The following is an 18,424-nucleotide window of genomic DNA, read 5'->3' on the forward strand; positions in this document are numbered from 1 at the left end:
GACACCAAACATCTAATAAATTGAAAGCTAAGAGGTAGATGTTTGCTGCTGAGAGGTACATGGCTCTCTTTTAATAAATACAGAAACTTTATCTTGATCAGATTCATTTTTTGTTGTGTGAGAAAATGATTCAAACACAATGTGAAGATCTCCCAGTGCACATTGTTGAGTTGTGAAAGTTGAAGTAATTTTTATAATGCAGACACTTTATAACTGTTTCTAATACACCTATCAGATGTTGGACTAACTTGATCTATCTCACAATCAGTTGTATTTTTTTTGGGTATTTAAGGCATTCAAGTTCATTCACCTCAAAAACACAAATTATAATGCTCATTTCTGAAATAGTGGATATTAAGTTTCTTAAACTTAATGTTTACAATAAGTTTAAGGAATTGTTAATCTTGTATAGTTTTTAGACAATCAGCTAGCTTTATCATAACAACCATATTAATTTTCCACAATTCCCCAGATCTCTAAAGTTAACTTTACCTAACACAAAAAACAACAACAAATCTTCAAGTTAAACCTTGCTAGAAAACCAAAGATACATTTTTGTTGAATTTTGTGCAAGCCTAGACAAAAACTATCTGTACTAACCTTTCCTAATTATAGAGTGACAGACTATAGAAAAGACAGCTGGTTAAAACTGCTGATTATTAGGCTGTTCTTGTCAGACTGAATAGTAGTATTTGGCTATCACTTTTATAACTAACTTGCAGCTCAAAGATGTGGAGTCTTTTTTCTGGGAGGGGAAAAATGGATTGAAATTTCAGGTAGTCAGTGATGTTGATCCATTAAATCTTGCTCAGTCAGCATAGCAAGTGGTAACTTCCATGTTTGAAATAAAAGGATTTTGATGGTTTTTATTGTCATAGCTCTTAACTTACTATGGTACATTTAAAAGATATACATTACTGTCTTGTGTACAAAAAAAAAAACTCAGAAATAACACAGCATTGATTTTTTAAACCAAATCTTTATTATATAAAAAAAATATCAGTTTACTGAAGTTACAAATGACTCAACTAAACATTAAATTAACATGTGGTGAAAGAACTGTAACATACGACATTTTATTACAACTTTTCTAAAACTCATTATATTAACATTTATTGGTGTGAGTGTGAAATATGTTACCATTTTTATCACTTAAAGTAATAGACAAACAAAGTTAAGAAGTGGAAAATACAAAGTATCTGTACTACATAAAAAGTGTAAGTTTTGAAGAATACACATTGTACAAAAGTTTAATAATGTATATAAACATTTTAATTATGCTTTGAAATCTTTTAATTATTCTCTTTTTAAATTGAAAAATGAGAATGAAAAATTTACTTACAATATTATTATTATTAACACTTCTTGAATGTGATTTTAAATGTTACTACATCTAACTATTAGCAAACCTAGACAGGTTTTAAAACACAGCTAATGTTAGGCCTAAATGAAAGATGACAGATCAAGTATTTAAACAAAGACTGGCCCAAGCTATAAGAATGAGGTAGGAGCAGAAACAAAAGAAGTAGTCTCAACATGGACAAGATACACGTATGATCCATATATCAACAGTTTTTATTTTATATAAATTAGAAATTATTTACTCACCTAAAATATAACAGGGTACAAGTAAATCCACCATAACTTGCAATAACCTATCTTGCTTAATTATTTGTGTAGCATACTCCAGTTTAATCACTCACAACTTTGTTATTCACAATTCAAAATTTGTCCACTTTGTACTTAAAAAGACATGTTAGATATAAAAATAATTTTGGTTCCAAACACATTTACCTTGACAAAATGGATTAAATCATTTTTAACTTTTTAATTTAACATTTCATCTGGCAATTAATTGTATTATTCTTGTTTTTATTACTTGTCACATTTAGATGTGTGAAAGGTGAGTTGTGTTTGTAATAAGTTAAAACAGAAGATTTCAGTGATGGTGCCAGTGGAACAATAGAGTGTATCCTATACACAAATAGCATCCAGTGACACTGCAGATACCCTTTTTTAAAAAATACTTATGGTTTTGAATAAATGTCTAAGAAGCATGGTTACCACTATGGTAATCCACTATATTGTGTAACCTTAGTGGTAATATAAACAAGTTAATTAGATTACTAACCCAGACAGTACTACAATATACTGTACAGAAATCCAGAATTTACTTAACAATAATGTGATGGGCTACAAATTATAATATCATTAATTAGCTCCAATTTTACCAAAATGCTATTTCAATTATTTAAAAATTTTCACTTGTATAATTCTATGGAAATTGTTTCAATGACAAAAGATTGAAAAATAATCTTGCAACTTCTGGTATCAATACCCACAGTTGCTTATCCAGTGTCAACTTCACAGTTTGTTTTTTAAATGCTGTTATGTATAAAACCATCACTTTTTCAACCCTTTTGATATTGAGTCCCTACACTCTTGTGGACCAGTAAAATACAAGATCAATAAAAAAAGTTATTTACAAATGAATATTTTGACAGTTTTTATTTTTTGTTTCTGTGAATTCCCACAAACTGACAAGTTGATTTTGATGGACCAGCACTAGTCTTTGGACAGGTGATTGAAAAACATAATTATGTGGAATAAATAAGACAATTATTCTAAATCAACATGGAAAAACTTAATATTTTAAAACCATGCTTTTTCTTGTCTTTAACTCTTACATAAAATGTAATTTGAAAGAATATTTATCCAACACAGGTATAAAATTAATTCATGACTAAACAATAATGTTGGCATTTATTTAATTGGCGTCTAGGACCTTCATAAGACAGGCATTTTAATACATATTAAAAAAACAAATTTCAACACCTTTTAATGAAACGTAAATTACAGAACTAATTTTCTCAGTTCAACATACAATATCACATAGGTCAAGCTTATGTTTAAAAATGTTTTGATATTCTTGATTTGTAGTGTTACCAGTTACAATGTTAAAGTGACAGATAATTACAAGAACACAGGATTTAGTGCGAGTTTTTTCCCACACTGACAGCATTTGTTAACATTTTGAAATGAATACGTTATTTATATTTGTACGACGAAATATTTCATCAGAATAATCTAGCAGATATTTAAACACTGTTCGTGGAGTCTATTATTAGGATACTGACAAAATGAATTATTAGATTTGTGTAAGTTCAATTACAATTATAGTGAAATTATGACCAATATGTTCATTATCAGTATAATGCAGTTACTAGTTCATTTAGATTTTTAACTTACTACACAATGAACTTCTCTGCATCATGACAAGATGCAAGTACACTTTTCTGACTTTTGCTTGTTCTGATAAAACTAAATATTTCTATCATTTAAGGTTTACTAAATTTTCAATTCAATGAGTCCTCTTGAACAACTCTTGTTTGAACATATAACTAAATCATAACTACATCAAAACGTGGACCTTTAATGACAGTACTAATTATTAAGTGAAAAGAAAATAGGATTAAACCGTTTTGTTGGTGTTTAGATATAATCTGCTAACAAAATTGTACAGTTCAAGTGTAAACCATACATTCAAACAGTCTTTTCTTATGGGTAAAAATACCAAAAGAATGATGAAATATATCCAGTGGACAAACAAGAAACTACCAAGGTTTCTGGTACACAGCTCTGACTGGTTCTATCTGTAACAATCCAAGGCATACAACACCTGAAATGATTTTGTTAGTGAATTCTTATTTCAGGCATACTTCTTCTGTTGTCGAGCGCTTCTCCTTGTAGGTTCCAGTTTAACACTTTTATCTTTCTTAGAACGTGGTTGTCGTTTTTTTATAGTTTTTTCACTTCCTTGGACGACTGGTGGAATACAACCCTCTTGACTATTACCTGGAGTTTCTTGCATGGTATTAACTACACTTTCATTTCCTGAGGAAGATAATTTTTCATTATAAAGAAATACATTAAAAAATAAATTTCTATATACACAACCATATGTATGGTCTACATATTACTGAACAATGATCCTTTTCTTTCATTACAGAATCTCTAACTAATACAAAGAAATATGGTCAGTAATGGTAATGTCTTCGTGTAACACTTCAATAACTCAGGTCAAACGTTGTTGAAACAAATTTATTTGTCCAGCTAGCTTGAACATATTTTTTAATGAAGCAGAATCTACTAAAAAAAATATTTTGAGAGTAATCTGAAAATATTTAGAAGCAAAATACTTGAACTACTAGAATCCAATGCAACCATTTTAAAAAAACTTTGCATGTCAGAAACAGGTGTATACCAACAACTGATGAATAAAAGAAAAAAATTTATATATTTTGTTTCCTGAGCATAGAAAACATTCTCAAGGATGACCTACTAATTTGTTATGTTTTGACAAAAAATTTATAATTAAAAAAAAAAGAAACTTAAAAGTTCATTGAAAGGTAAGCTACAAAACATTCTGTTTGAATAAAAGATGCACAACATTAGGAGTTGTCGAGAAGCGGGAGAATTCATCATGTACGACAATATGTTTTTACACTTTCGTATAATAAAATACAGCTTTTGAAAAGAAAATTTGTTTTATCTTTCAATGTTATAAATTATTATTACTGTACAACAGGAAATATACCTGACTGTTGTTGAGTGACTTCTCTGTGTAACTGTTTAATCCTCTCTGATACCCATGGCTTCTTGAGTTTCCTCTTTTTAAGCATTGGTGTTCTATTAGAAATAAGTTGTACACTTTTATAAGTCATACAACAAGGGAGAGTATTTGCTACAGGTACTACAATTTTAGAGAGATAAGTCCTAAAGGCCTCCTGATGAAAAGTAATTTAATGAATATAGCTGCATGTCTGAAACTTACCAAATATTTCAGTCATGTATAAAACCCACTCCATTGAATCACTATCAAGTTGAGAAAAAAAGAGCTATTTTTTAAACTTCTATTGTATTTTCTTTACACTTAATATCAAGTTAATTACAAAACTGGTAAGAGCACCTCATCACCTCTATTAGTTAAAGAGTTCTCTTATTCTAAAGCTGCAAGGCTTATTCATCAATTCAATGAATCTATTGTTTTTTTATTTTATTGTTGTAATTGGGATAAGCTTTCTACAGATTAGGTCGTTTCTACAAAAGAGATATCTTATTTATATATGTTCATGATGTCAACTACGAAAATAAATCATTGGGATATGTTGTTAACCCTTACACAGCAGGAATGTTGTAGGTAGCAACATCAACTGATGATGGCCACTGTTTAATGGCCAAAGACGTTTATTTTTGTCATACATTTCGACAAAAGGTTTTTATGTCTTCATACATTCTTGCTAAACATATCAATAAAGAGTTTTCGTTTTTAGTTTTTATACAGATACCTTAAAATGGAAGTGGTTTTTGGAGTCTTTGCTTTTAATACTGTAACACTACACATTCTCTGCACATTAATTTCTCTTATGGTAGTAATAACAGGTATAAAAATAATTTCTATTTATGTTAAATCTTTTTAAGAGCAGCTGATATTTTATACAAAATTATAAAAAAAGAAACCATTAACAGAAAAAGCCTTCAAAGGTGAGGACATTAAGGTAAACTGAATAACCATTTCTGGTATTTATTGGTTAAAACAGAACAGAAGCCCTAATTACAAGTAAGTTTCATTTAATATAAGTAACATGCTTTAAATGCATTAATATACTTTGTAATTTTTTTTTTTTTTTTTTGCCAATTCAAGCAGTCACTGATAAGGCCTAACAACACCTGTATCATTGGTGAAATGAAATATGATACAGTAAAGTGGTCTAACTCAGCCTACTCCATCTTGTTTAAACACTTCTTTTTCTATCATATTTAATACCAATTGAAACAAAGTACAGAAATAATACAACAGTCTTTACAAAAATATTTCCTTCTAGTTATGTATCACCAAGCTAAGCTTTGTTTCAATATTTGTGTAAGTAGCTGAAAAGCTAGAAGCCATTACTGATTTAATAATTACAAATATTATAAAAAAACACATTTATTTAATTTCTGTATATGCATACTGGTGTACAGAAGAGTTAATGCTAGAAACAAATGATCTTAAAACACTAAAACCCTTCACAGCTCTGTTAAGAGTTTACTAACACACAAACTAAGACTGACAGTAGAGAGTTTCATTTTGTATTATAGTTGGAACAAATTCCAAATTTCAACACAAGTTTGAGACATTTTACAATTTTTATGTACAAAATTAAATTGATACAACTTTCTACTGACTGTATTTTAACTGTGAAGAATTAAAACAAAAAACGTGAAAAATGAATACAAGTTTATTTTCTTTAATTTTAAAATTCAATGGTGCACTTTTGCCTTCAGGAATAGATGGGGGTTCAACCGAATGCAAAAGAGTTAGCTTTTATATTGTTTGGTGTCTGTAGCCAGTTTATATATGAGTGTTTTTAAGCCTCAAAAGAAACACTGAAGCCTATTTCCATTATTTAAAGGTTTGATTTTCTTTTATTATCAAAACTTCACAGCTGAATAAATCAGAGATCACAATGAAAGGTGCACACACACACACACAGTTGAATATCACCAACAATTTCAATTAAAATATTTTATTTTTTTAGCTGTTAAATGGATGGCATTATTCACAATAGATAAGGGAAAAAATTCTTGCAATGTTTTAATGTTGTTTAATCATTTATGAAGAATGTCTACCACAACTTCATAACATGGCCAATGATCATTAGTGTATTTTTAAGTAAAAAGATTCCATTGTTTAATATTACAATACAAACATATTTTTGTTGTTAATTTGAATACATCTAGCAAAACAAGTGTTGGTTTTCACTCTTCAGTGACTTTGATAATTAGAGAATAAATTCTTAATGACAGTAAATATTATTATTGATACAGTTACATGATTTATGGACTTGGAACAGTCATTACCATCAAAATATACTGACCTCACATAGTCATGCTTTTAAGTTAAGTCATCCAACTGGTTAGATATTACTTAAAACTGATGACAAACAATGCTTCCAAATGGACAAGTCGTTTGATGTAATATGTTTAGAAAGTAGTTCTAAACATTTAAAGGAATACACAAACAGGAAAGTGGTGATTTTGTTAAGGCAATCAACAAGATCTATTTCTTAGAATTCCTTACAGTGAAGTATCAGTTTTGCTATGTATGTGTTCATATAAATTTGATTTTTTAAAGTAAAGATTACATGGACAAGATTGAATAAAAATTTTAAAATAATTTTTTCTTTATTATGTAATTTTTCTCCCATAGGAAAGACTGCAAAGGTTAGTTTGAACATAATTTGACAACAAGACTGGAATCAACTTGTAATTATTCTGACAATTTCCTGGTTTATTAAAACACTTAACTCAGCTTTATTTTTTCCTATATACCCTTCAATGCACCATCAAGACTTATGGCTATTATTTTATTACTTCCCTTCTGAGAAATTTAATATGAAAAATATTTTTTTACAATACCTTCTCTTTTTCTTGGATTTATCTCTCTGCTCATTAGCTGTTTCTTCAGGTTCTTGACCAGAACCATTTTGGTCTACATTCTGTTTTGTTTCACTGGGTCTCATTGGTTTAATTTGTGACATGAAAGCTGGCCACAAGAATAATGACAAGAACCTAGCCTTCAGCAGCTGGTATTCTTTAAAAAAATGTTGTACTCGAAGACACTCGTTACATGAAATACTTGATGTTTCTGTTTGTGGGTGTACAGGGTTACATGTAGTTACTTGTAATTCTTTCTCCGACACCACAGAAGCATGTAATCCTGGTAATGTTTCAGTTCTGTCACCTGAGGTAACTTCTGTTTCTGACACTTGTGGAGCTGTCTGGGTATCTAACATCCCAGTCTCTTCTGTTATAGCTCCAGAAGTTTCATAATGTCTCGGTTCTTCACAAGAAATTAAGCTCAAGTCATTACTTTCATTACTAGATATGCCAGGAAGCTGACTGTTGCAATCTCTGCCACAAAACCGTTTAGCTGATGAGACTTCTCTCTAAGAAACAAACACCAACTAAATTTTTAAAACAGAAATTTAACAACTTCGTATAAGAACGTTTATCAAACACATGTTTCTGAACATTCCAAAGGTTTTGTTTGAGGCTTGAATTAAAAGTTTATACAATTAAACAAAAATAAAATCAACACATACATTATGAAGTAAGCAAGGACTAATTTAAATTAGATCTTACCATGTTACTGACTTCGTGCAGTCTTTTAACACCCTGTGAGCTTTGGTTATTTGTGGACCCTTCTATTTTCTGAGGCACTGTGAGGACAAAATGAGGAGTTCCAGTCACATCAGTTGCTGGTTGGGAAAGTTGTTCAATGGGATGATTAGTTTCTTTAACGCTTTGTGCAAAGCGATTTGTTTGTACTATTTTTACACATTCTTGGCATCTAACTGCAGAGATGTGGCCTCGGTTCGTGATGGCAATCAATACATCACTAGGAACAAAGTTCTTAAGAGCAAGTAACAACCTGTTACGGTGTGCAAGAAGTAATTTAAAAGAATTAACTGTTGTTTGGTTCGGCGGAAACACTGGCGTGTTGTAGTCGTCTGACGGCTGCCACTTTCCCTTTACACTTTCTTCAAAGACTTGATTTACTTTATCCTTAATTTCCTGATGCTCACCTACACAAATTTCATCCTCATCAGAGTCTGAAGGCTTGGGAATTTTTAACAACTAAACAAAGAAATGAAACAAGTATACACACATGTATATAAATAATTACCCAGAGAATATGGAAATAATTAACTTTGTCTTGTATCTTTTTTACCCTATTTATCTACCACACTGTAGATATATCTTATTTTACATGTTGTAGAAAATCCATTAACAATTATTATACATAGGTTTTATAAATAAATATCCGAATTTTATTTAATACACAGTCTGATTTAAATGTCACCTGGTGGTCAGTAATGTAAATGCTACTTCTTTAGATAACTTCTTGTTTGTACGTGTTGCTGTAAAAATGAATTTCACACAATAGCATAGGAATGATGTTCTCTACAGTTGGTCACATTTTAATATACAAATTAAAAATGAGTTAAATAAATCAATAAGGTTCCTGACAATACTGTCTTACCAGGAAGATTATAACTGGTCCTTCAATTACTTAAAATACATTACAAAATGCCAACTAAAATAAACAGAAGCATTTACAAGTTTAATTTATAAACTGTAAATAGCACAGACAATTGAGAACATTATATGAAGATAGTATAAAAATTATATAAAAAATGTTCATTTACAACTCCTTGGTTTGTTTTTTAATTTTGTGCAAAGCTACATGAGGGCTATCTGCAAAGCTTTCCCTAATTTAGCAGCATAAGACTAGAGGGAAGACAGCTAGTCATCACCAACTCTTGGATTACTCTTTTACCAAAAAATAGTGGGATTGACTGTCACATTATAATGTTCCTACCCCTCAAAGTTTTGATAACTACAGTTGTTGATAATTAACAATCTATAGAATGGTGGTGATATTATAATTACAAAAGTGAAAAGAAAAAAAAAAAAGAATTTATGAAAATACACCAACCACGTACGTGCTATACAGGTGCCAACAAGCCGTTTTACCTAATGTCGAGGTTTGCCAGGCCAGTGGGACGTGACAAACACATTAGGAGTTAAAGCATAATTGTAGTGTAAACTAGAATAAGATATTGAAGTGTTTTATCAATATTATATGAGACAGAAATACCAGAATTAAAATAAGATTAATAGCACAATACTGATTTATCTTAACAACAAATATTTATTATCAACTTTTACTTAAATTAACCTTACAAATTCTTTAGAAGAACTGGTGAACCACAGAGTGGGCCCAGCATCAGTGGTAAAATACTACTTCAGTAATTATGAGAACTTATGAGTGAAACTGTTATTTCTATGATAATTCAAATGAATTTGTTTCTTAACAACAACAAATTAAATTGAAGACACTTCACAGAAACCAATGTGGCTAAATAACTACAGAAAACTTAGTATGTTTTAAATGTGTTCCAGTCACATAGCTGTTTCCAGTAACAGATAACTAACATGTTTTGATTATAAAATACACAGTTCATGATATCATTTTGTGTATAGAAGTTTATAAATTAAGATTCCACTTTATTTGAGTTCACTTTTCTTGATGTGAATAACAACAAAACTTTCACGAGATGAGAACTGTATTATTGTTACCTGGAACAACTGGTTTCTAACAGCCATCACCTCTTCCTCTTCTCGCATCGTTCTTGCTGGAATAAGAAGAATTAGACACTTGTTTTTAAAAAGTGTAATTAACGAAATGTTCTGTTTAGGCTTAGGAAAATTACTTCAGGAAAACCAAACAGAATAAAGGATCCTTTTAATTAATGTTAACTTCTGGTCAAAGCAAGCAAAACAAACAAAAACAAAAAATTGGTAATGGGAACAGATGATTAAATAAACTGTCTTTAATTTTTATCCAAAAATCTCTGGGATGATTTGTCTCATGAGTTCAGTATATATGAGAAATGAAGTGTTAAAGTTATTTTAAAATGACAGACATGGATACTTAAAAAGGTTTCTCTTAGATTTAATACAAGAAAATTAATCATCAAAATATTATTTACAAAAGGAAAGTTAATGGATCTGAAAAGAGGAACTGATTAAAAAGGTGACAAATTTCACTAGTTTAACCTTCTCTTTTAATATTTAGATTTTACTGTATACAGAACTTAAGACACGCAAAATCATCCAAAAGGATCTTAATTTGTTAGATTAATATTCATTTTTTTGTTTCCTCCTACACACAAGAAAAGGTTTAAATATTTACACAAAATAACAACAACAAATTATAACAAGTATAGAGTTTTTCTTAAACCAAATGGCATTAACGTTTACAATTCTGAACTTTCTAGAAGTAGAATAGATAAAAACAATACCTATTACACACTATGGTACTTCAATTACGTTTTATTTTTATCAAAAGAAACTTAACCAAAACAGCCATTTTTTTTATTTATCCTTTTATCTGATATCAAACAAGTTTCTTTTGTCTAGAATATCTTTTTTTTTAAACTATCTATTTATGATACACAAATTCATGATAGATAAAAACACAGAGGATAAAGAAAGTTTGTAATTAACAAAACATTAAGCTCTAACCCTTTTGATAGGCATACTTGTCAAAAGATCTAGTTTTGTATTTTAATACACACACACACCATTTTTTTCTACAGCTATTAAAATTTTTTTCCAAAAATCTAGATAACTACAACACATTCATCTGAATTTATCTAGCTAAAATAAGAAACTAGCTTGTCAGTAGATCTAATACAGAGAAAGCTTCATTGACTAATGTAATCAAATTTCTTAAGTGTTTCTCACAAAATTTGAAGCTGTTTTCCTTTCATTTATCTGTCAAAGTTATTTTTTAAAATCTAATTATCTAATATAACTACCTTTCACGTTTAGTGAAACCTACCTATGCCTTTTTTGATTTGATTATTACATGCCAAAGTCAACTTGAAGAACTGAAACAATTCTCCATCAATCATTTTTTCCTTTTTTGTTTTTTTGTTTCTCCCTCGACTCGAAACATTCATTTTATGATCGAGGATCCGTTTACCCTGGTTGAGTAATGTGTCTGCCTGAGCTATAAGCAAACTGTTTCCAACCTGAGGTAGGAGACAGAAAAACTTAGTTACTGTTTTACAAATAACACACTCTCTTCTCACTATATACAAGTGACTACTTTTTATTAACCCTAACTAAAACTGAGTCAGAAATATATCAAATATTAAAATGATATTGAGTATGCAAATTACAGCTGATATCACAATGTATTATACATAAATAAGAATCCAAATTCTGACCAATTATAAAAGTAGAATGTTTCGTACAAAGTCATCCACTGTTCAACAGGAAATAAAGGTAGAGAAAAACAACTACTATAAACATGTTATATGTTTGTATTTATTGGAACTATCTCCAGGCATATTAATTACACAAAATGAAAGTGATGGCTGGTACTTTCCTTCCTAAAGATGTTAAGAAAGCAGCCTGCAATGACCACATATGAGAAATGGCCTTCTTGTAACATATCTTTGAAAGAAATGTTCATAAACATTTTGGGTCATTTAATAAATAGAGTAAACAAAGTTTTCATTTTAAACCTACGTTAAGTGTGAGACACTAGCTTTTACTTATTGTCTTAGTCAATCATGATATGACTACATCTTTAGATTTATAGAGCTAAAGCATAGTATAGCTTGTGGAAGCAAACATGGGAGTTTGTATATGGGGGTCCTGGTAATGTGGCTAGTCATAAAATAATACTTGCTTTAAAGATTCAAGTTTATTTCTGCTACTTTTTGTTTTATTTACTTTGTAGTATGTGTACTATGAATAAAAATGTTAAATTACATTAAAAATTACATGAAACAGACAAATGGTTTCATCTGTAAGAACACAGAAATTATTCACACACAAAAACTTACATTGTTAACACTATTTTCTCTCTCATACAAGGTTTGAAAATTTAACTTGCTGAATACACTTGTAATGGTTCTGTATTAAACCATGTCAACTTAAACAGCTAACCACTGTTATTTGTATCTTATGATGTATATTCTTACTTTAATGTTACTTTCATGTTAACTATATTGATTATAATGTTTAATTTATATAATTTTGTCACTTAACATGCTGGCTCCCAAGCCTATTTTGCCAATACTTTCCAAGGTCCCACTAGTCAGTTTACAATTACTTTTTTAAGAAAGTGTATATGTAGCCACTGTCTCCCAGCCAATAAGTGGCCCTATAAAGAGAAAATAGAGCATGACTCACCAGTGGGTCTTACTGAAAGACTATCATGACCCAGCAGTAGATCGTGTGGGAGCCAACTTGTTAAAATTTTATTATTACTATACTATTATTCTCAAGACTGATGAGTTTAGTATACAGAATTAGGACTAATTTGAATTTCCAAAGCTAGCCAAACCTCATTATTCCCATCCTGAAAAGCTCCTCGAACACCAATAGCTTGAAGAGCTTCTTGGTTTTGTGCTCTTCGAAAAACAACCTATTCACAAATACAAATGACTATAAGTACTTTAGACTTACATTAACATACATTTAAGAAGAAAGAACAAACATATATCACAGATTTAAACAGCTGTAATGGTCGTTAAAGGACAACTTATAACACTTCTTAAAATTTGCTGTAGTATATTCTCGAGCTAAGAAAAAAACTTAGCTAAAAAAAAGTGTAATAAACTAATGAATATATAATTCCATTTATCATTAGAATGTTCACTTTATTATGTTAATTAACAGAAAACCATTGATCCTTAAAAAAATAAAAAAGACAACTGCTATGTAACATTCCATTATACAAATACATATATAACTGAAGTGAAACTATAGTCCCATATCACTGTATATACCTAAAGTAAAACTGTAGTCCCATATCACTGTATATACCTAAGCTGAAACTATAGTCCCATATCACTTTATATACCTAAGCTGAAACTATAGTTCCATATTTCTGCATATACCTAAAGTGAAACTATAGTCCTACATTACTGTATAATATTAAATTGAAACTATAGTCCCATATCACTGTATATACCTAAAATGAAACTATAGTCCCATATCACTGTATATACCTAAAGTGAAACTGTAGTCCCATATCACTGTATATACCTAAAGTGAAACTGTAGTCCCATATCACTGTATATACCTAAAGTGAAACTATAGTCTTACATTACTGTATAATATTAAATTGAAACTATAGTCCCATATCACTGTATATACCTAAAATGAAACTGTAGTCCCATATCACTGTATATACCTAAAGTGAAACTATAGTCTTACATTACTGTATAATATTAAATTGAAACTATAGTCCCATATCACTGTATATTAAAGTGAAACTGTAGTCCCATATCACTGTATATACCTAAAGTGAAACTATAGTCCCATATTACTGTATAATATTAAATTGAAACTATAGTCCCATATTTCTGTATATAACTATAGTCCCATATTACTGTATATACCTAAAGTGAAACTAAAGTCCCATATTACTGTACATAACTAAAGTGAAACTAAAGTCCCATATTATTGTATATAACTAAAGTGAAACTGTAGTCCCATATTACTGCTTTACAAAATGTTGCAAGTTAGTGTTCACTTAAAAGTTGCACTTAAGAAAAATATATACAAGTATGCAATACGATCAACCATTAGGCCCTGAATCTATATAAATCAACGTCAATGTGTGTGTGTGTGTGTGTTCTTTGTACCTCATACAATTTTTGATCAATCAGCAGAAAACTTGATTTTGATCAATGGAATGTTATGAGGGTGGAGTGGGTTTTTAAACAAGTAAATAATGTGATTAATCTAGTAGTTATGCATTTTAGTAATATTTCATCAGAACATATAAACGTAAAAAATATACTACTGAACGCTAACAAGGTTACAAACTTGAAGGTTTCAGACACATCACTTCATAACTGTGATGGTACCTTTGAACATGAAAGTTATAAAACATAGGTCTTTATTTTTACAAGGTATACATTAATTGTTTGAAGAAAACATCAAACATAAAATCTGAATCACCTAAAAATGTTTGCATGAAGAGTTTGACAAGATAAAAAAGTTTCCACACATAAATGGTTTACATACTTGTTTGACTGATCAAATAATTTGTAACTATTTGAACAAATGAAACTTTAATAAATTATCACTTTAAGTTTATAAACGTCCAGTCTGTATAACCTTCAGTAAATATTCTTTGTACGTTGAAATAAACTTTTTAGGATTACATACATACAACAAAGATGCACTTTTAAGATAGGATGTTGAGTACATCATTAACTCAAATGCAAAGATCAGGTTTCCTCATCAAAAACATCAAATTATTATCAGTTTAAAATTCCTTCTTGCAAGCAAGATAACACCAATTCTACTACAATAATACTGATGCAAGTAAAAGATCATTTGAGTGTATTGGAGTATGCCCTATTTGAATGAAATGGATTTAGCTGTTTAAATTAGTTCTGACCACTAACCTGTTTATTTTTGTTACTTTTCTTTAAGATACTATTGACTCTTTCTTTAAGGGCAGAGTATACCAGTTCTCGGTTTCTGTTAGATGACTTGTTGAAATGATTTGGAACCTTGGAAAGAGCAGCTATTATTGTTTCTTTGTCAGTTAAATCTTCATCTTCCATTTCATCATCTCCTAAAGTAGTAAATGCCTTTAAAGAGTCAAAGAATAAATAAATAAATATTTTAACAAGAAAGAAAAATTCACATTAAAACTGCCTCAACAATGGGTAACCACATATTAAAACTGCTGCAACAATGGGTAATCACACATTAAAACTGCTGCAACAATGGGTAATCACACATTAAAACTGCTGCAACAATTGGTAATTGAAACATTGAAATGGCATCAACAATGGATAATGACACATTAAAATGGCTTCAACAGTGGATAATAACACATTAAAATGGCTTCAACAGTGGATAATAACACATTAAAATGGCTTCAACAGTGGGTAATGATACATTAAAATGGCTTCAACAGTGGGTAATGATACATTGAAATGGCTTCAACAGTGGGTAATAACACAATGAAATGGCTTCAACAGTGGGTAATAACACAATGAAATGGCTTCAACAATGGGTAATGACAGAATGAAATGGCTTCGAAAATGGGTAATGACACAATGAAATGGCTTCAACAACAGGTAATGACACATTAAAATTACTTCAACAATGGGTAATGATACATTAAAACTACTTCAACAATGGGTAATCACACAGTAAACCTGCTTTAACAAATGGAAAGTATTAAATGTGGGGTGATACAACAATATGATATGAGTATTGTATTATGAAGCCATGATATGATTGTATTACTATATTGCCTGATACAATACATGCATCTTTACAAAATCTGGCAAGCTTTCAGTAAAAATTACAAGTCTTTTGTACAGAACAAAATCAGAATTTCTAATGAAGTATTTTTACTAAAAACTAATGATTCAATGAAGAATGATGAATGTTGAAAACTATATTTCTTCATTTATTTTATCAAAAATGTTACGGATATTAACGTTTTTTTTACTTTATTTCTCTTTCCAGCTGTCATTTAGTTGATCAAACCTGAGAATTTGAAAAATCACTGTAAAGTGTGAATAAGTATTTGAATAAGACAGTGTTAGTAATACAGACAATAAATTATAGACAAGACTGTCAAACTTTGTAACAAACTGTAAAACTTCTTCATCTAAATGTGTACTGTATTATGATAAGTCATGCAATTACACCCAAACTGGAAGTATTTAAATGATTGTGCAGAGGGTCAAGTCCATTGAATAAAATCATCTGAAGAACAAATGTTGACTATTATTCTAAATTTATTGTGTACCAACATGAATGAAGCAAGCTTTTAGTAAACTGTTCAAGTTCTGTCGTCCACAAAATATCAGATGTATTACCGAATCATTTCTATTCAAGATATGTCTTTGAAATGATGTTTTCAGTCTGACTTATGCTCTGACGAATAAGAGTACAAGACAATGTTCACGTGAAGAATAAAAATACCTTTCCCCACCTTACAATTTGCTCTGCCTCTCGAGTTTCCAAAAAACACACCTACAGTTGTTTGCAGTATTCCTGTACACTGTATCTGACAATACTCTCCTCTGCCACTAACTGTTGTTCAATCAACAGTTCATGGTAAAATTAATAATATATAACTCTGACACCAAATACCTAAAATCATGTTGAAGGACACTCTAAAATATAGTGGTATGTATACTTTGTCCCTGCACATATATTCAGGATTAGATGAAGTACAATTTTTATAGACGTTGAGTTGGATATGAAAGAATAAAATTAATTATTAAATGCTAAATATTTAAAAATTACTAATTACACATAAAAGTTGTCTTAAAGAATATTTCTCAAGACTAATAACACAGTAACAGTCTTAAGGTCAAATGTAGTTCTAATAACTTTTCATTTTTACAGAGCAACTTTCTCTTGTACAATCACAAATAATTAAGATTGGTTTTTCAACGCAAGCAAATATATTCTCAATATAATTTTTTGTAATCATGAAATGCTAACATTATGTCTAATTTTCATCACCTTGTGAAAGTTTATTATTGGTACCTTTTAAACAGTACCATACAAGGTCAAGATCTACAGCTTTCAGTACCTGTAAGGTTTCTTCAGGAAGATGGGTTTTCAGTGACTTGTATCTCTGTAAAACAGCATTATCTGTTCGGCCTGGAATGTTTCTAGCAATCTTTGCCCAGTTGCCTATTGAAAAAAATATAGAAATTTCAGTGCATGCTTTGATCTTTATAGTTAATTAAAAGAATCATTTTAAAACTAAATTATAACAGTACATTTTGTATAAAAAAATCGTTTTCATATTATCTGCATGAATTCATATAAATAAATATCTTTTAAAAGTTGTCAGTATCCAGTTTATGTATATCACCAGTATTCTATTTAAAGCCTCATTCAAAGTTTCTTTTGTTTCTGCTCTGACAGTAGTTTTAATGGCCTTTTTTCTTATTCTATAACAGGACATATTAATTTACTCTTGGTAGATAGTGATAAAAGTGTCAAGACAGCACATTTTGGGGATGAATATCATGCCTTGAAGCCCTATTACAATAATTTGCCTTCCACCTCCAGTACACACCTGAGGAAACACATCACCGATTATTTGTTACAATCATCTCCTAGGGTTTTCAAGTTGCTCTAAAAGCCATATCCATCTATCTGAAGCAAACAATGAGTGGTTGGATTCATCAGTGCACATGATAGTGTTTTAAAAACTCAAGTTATCATGTCAGTACACACACACACACCATACATTCAATTGCGATGAGCAGCAACATAAACTTGTAGCTTAAAGTACTTATTAGTGTAGTCAGTGTATTATTTTGTGCAACAAAAACAATTATTTTGTGTGCTTTCTTTATAAGTGTACATTAATATGGTTACTTGGATTCTTTCTTTTCTTTTTAAATCAATAGTTCTATGAATTATTTTCTATGTTTTTGGTTCTATGTTGCCAATATTTTTTGTGCTTAGCTGTATTTACATGCAAACAGTATCTTAATTGATATGCAGTAAAGTCACACACACACAAATTTCTTTGTATTCGTGCTTAATTATGCCCTGAAGAAAAAACATTTAGAGCATAATACACAAGTACTGAAGTATGTTATGTTGGTTACAGTTTTGTTTAGATATTTCAGGAATTGAAAGTGCAATTTGAAGATAATGGATGTAGATATGCGATACCAATTCTTCTTTTTAATAAGAATAATAAAAAACAACAAAAATCAAGCAAACAACTTTTTTAAACTGCTGGTTTTTTAATTTAAATCAGCACAGATTCAGTAACTTTTGT

General features: G+C 29.9%; 1 protein-coding gene across 1 annotated transcript; it reads right to left on the reverse strand.

Moving 5' to 3' along the window:
* Window positions 1-959: 959 nt before the first annotated feature.
* Window positions 960-17,316, reverse strand: LOC143243800 (uncharacterized). Its single transcript, XM_076487472.1, has 9 exons — window positions 17,213-17,316; window positions 15,051-15,223; window positions 12,974-13,054; window positions 11,456-11,648; window positions 10,189-10,244; window positions 8,188-8,682; window positions 7,462-7,991; window positions 4,598-4,689; window positions 960-3,894 (listed from the first exon to the last, which is right to left on the reverse strand). Exons 2-9 carry the CDS (start codon window positions 15,210-15,212, stop codon window positions 3,710-3,712), a joined length of 1,794 nt encoding a protein of 597 aa, XP_076343587.1. The 5' UTR covers window positions 15,213-15,223; window positions 17,213-17,316; the 3' UTR covers window positions 960-3,709.
* Between the last annotated feature and the right edge of the window lie 1,108 nt (window positions 17,317-18,424).

Source organism: Tachypleus tridentatus, chromosome 2 (assembly GCF_004210375.1).
Source record: "Tachypleus tridentatus isolate NWPU-2018 chromosome 2, ASM421037v1, whole genome shotgun sequence".
Taxonomy (NCBI): domain Eukaryota; kingdom Metazoa; phylum Arthropoda; class Merostomata; order Xiphosura; family Limulidae; genus Tachypleus; species Tachypleus tridentatus.

Coding starts and splice junctions, on each gene's coding strand:
- LOC143243800 (XM_076487472.1), bottom strand. CDS start 15,212: ATGGAAGATGAAGATTTAACTGACAAAGAAACAATAATAGCTGCTCTT. Junction 8,683..10,188: donor TTAGAAACCAGTTGTTCCAG/GTAACAATAATA, acceptor TTCTTTGTTTAG/TTGTTAAAAATTCCCAAGCC. Junction 7,992..8,187: donor TGCACGAAGTCAGTAACATG/GTAAGATCTAAT, acceptor TTTGTTTCTTAG/AGAGAAGTCTCATCAGCTAA.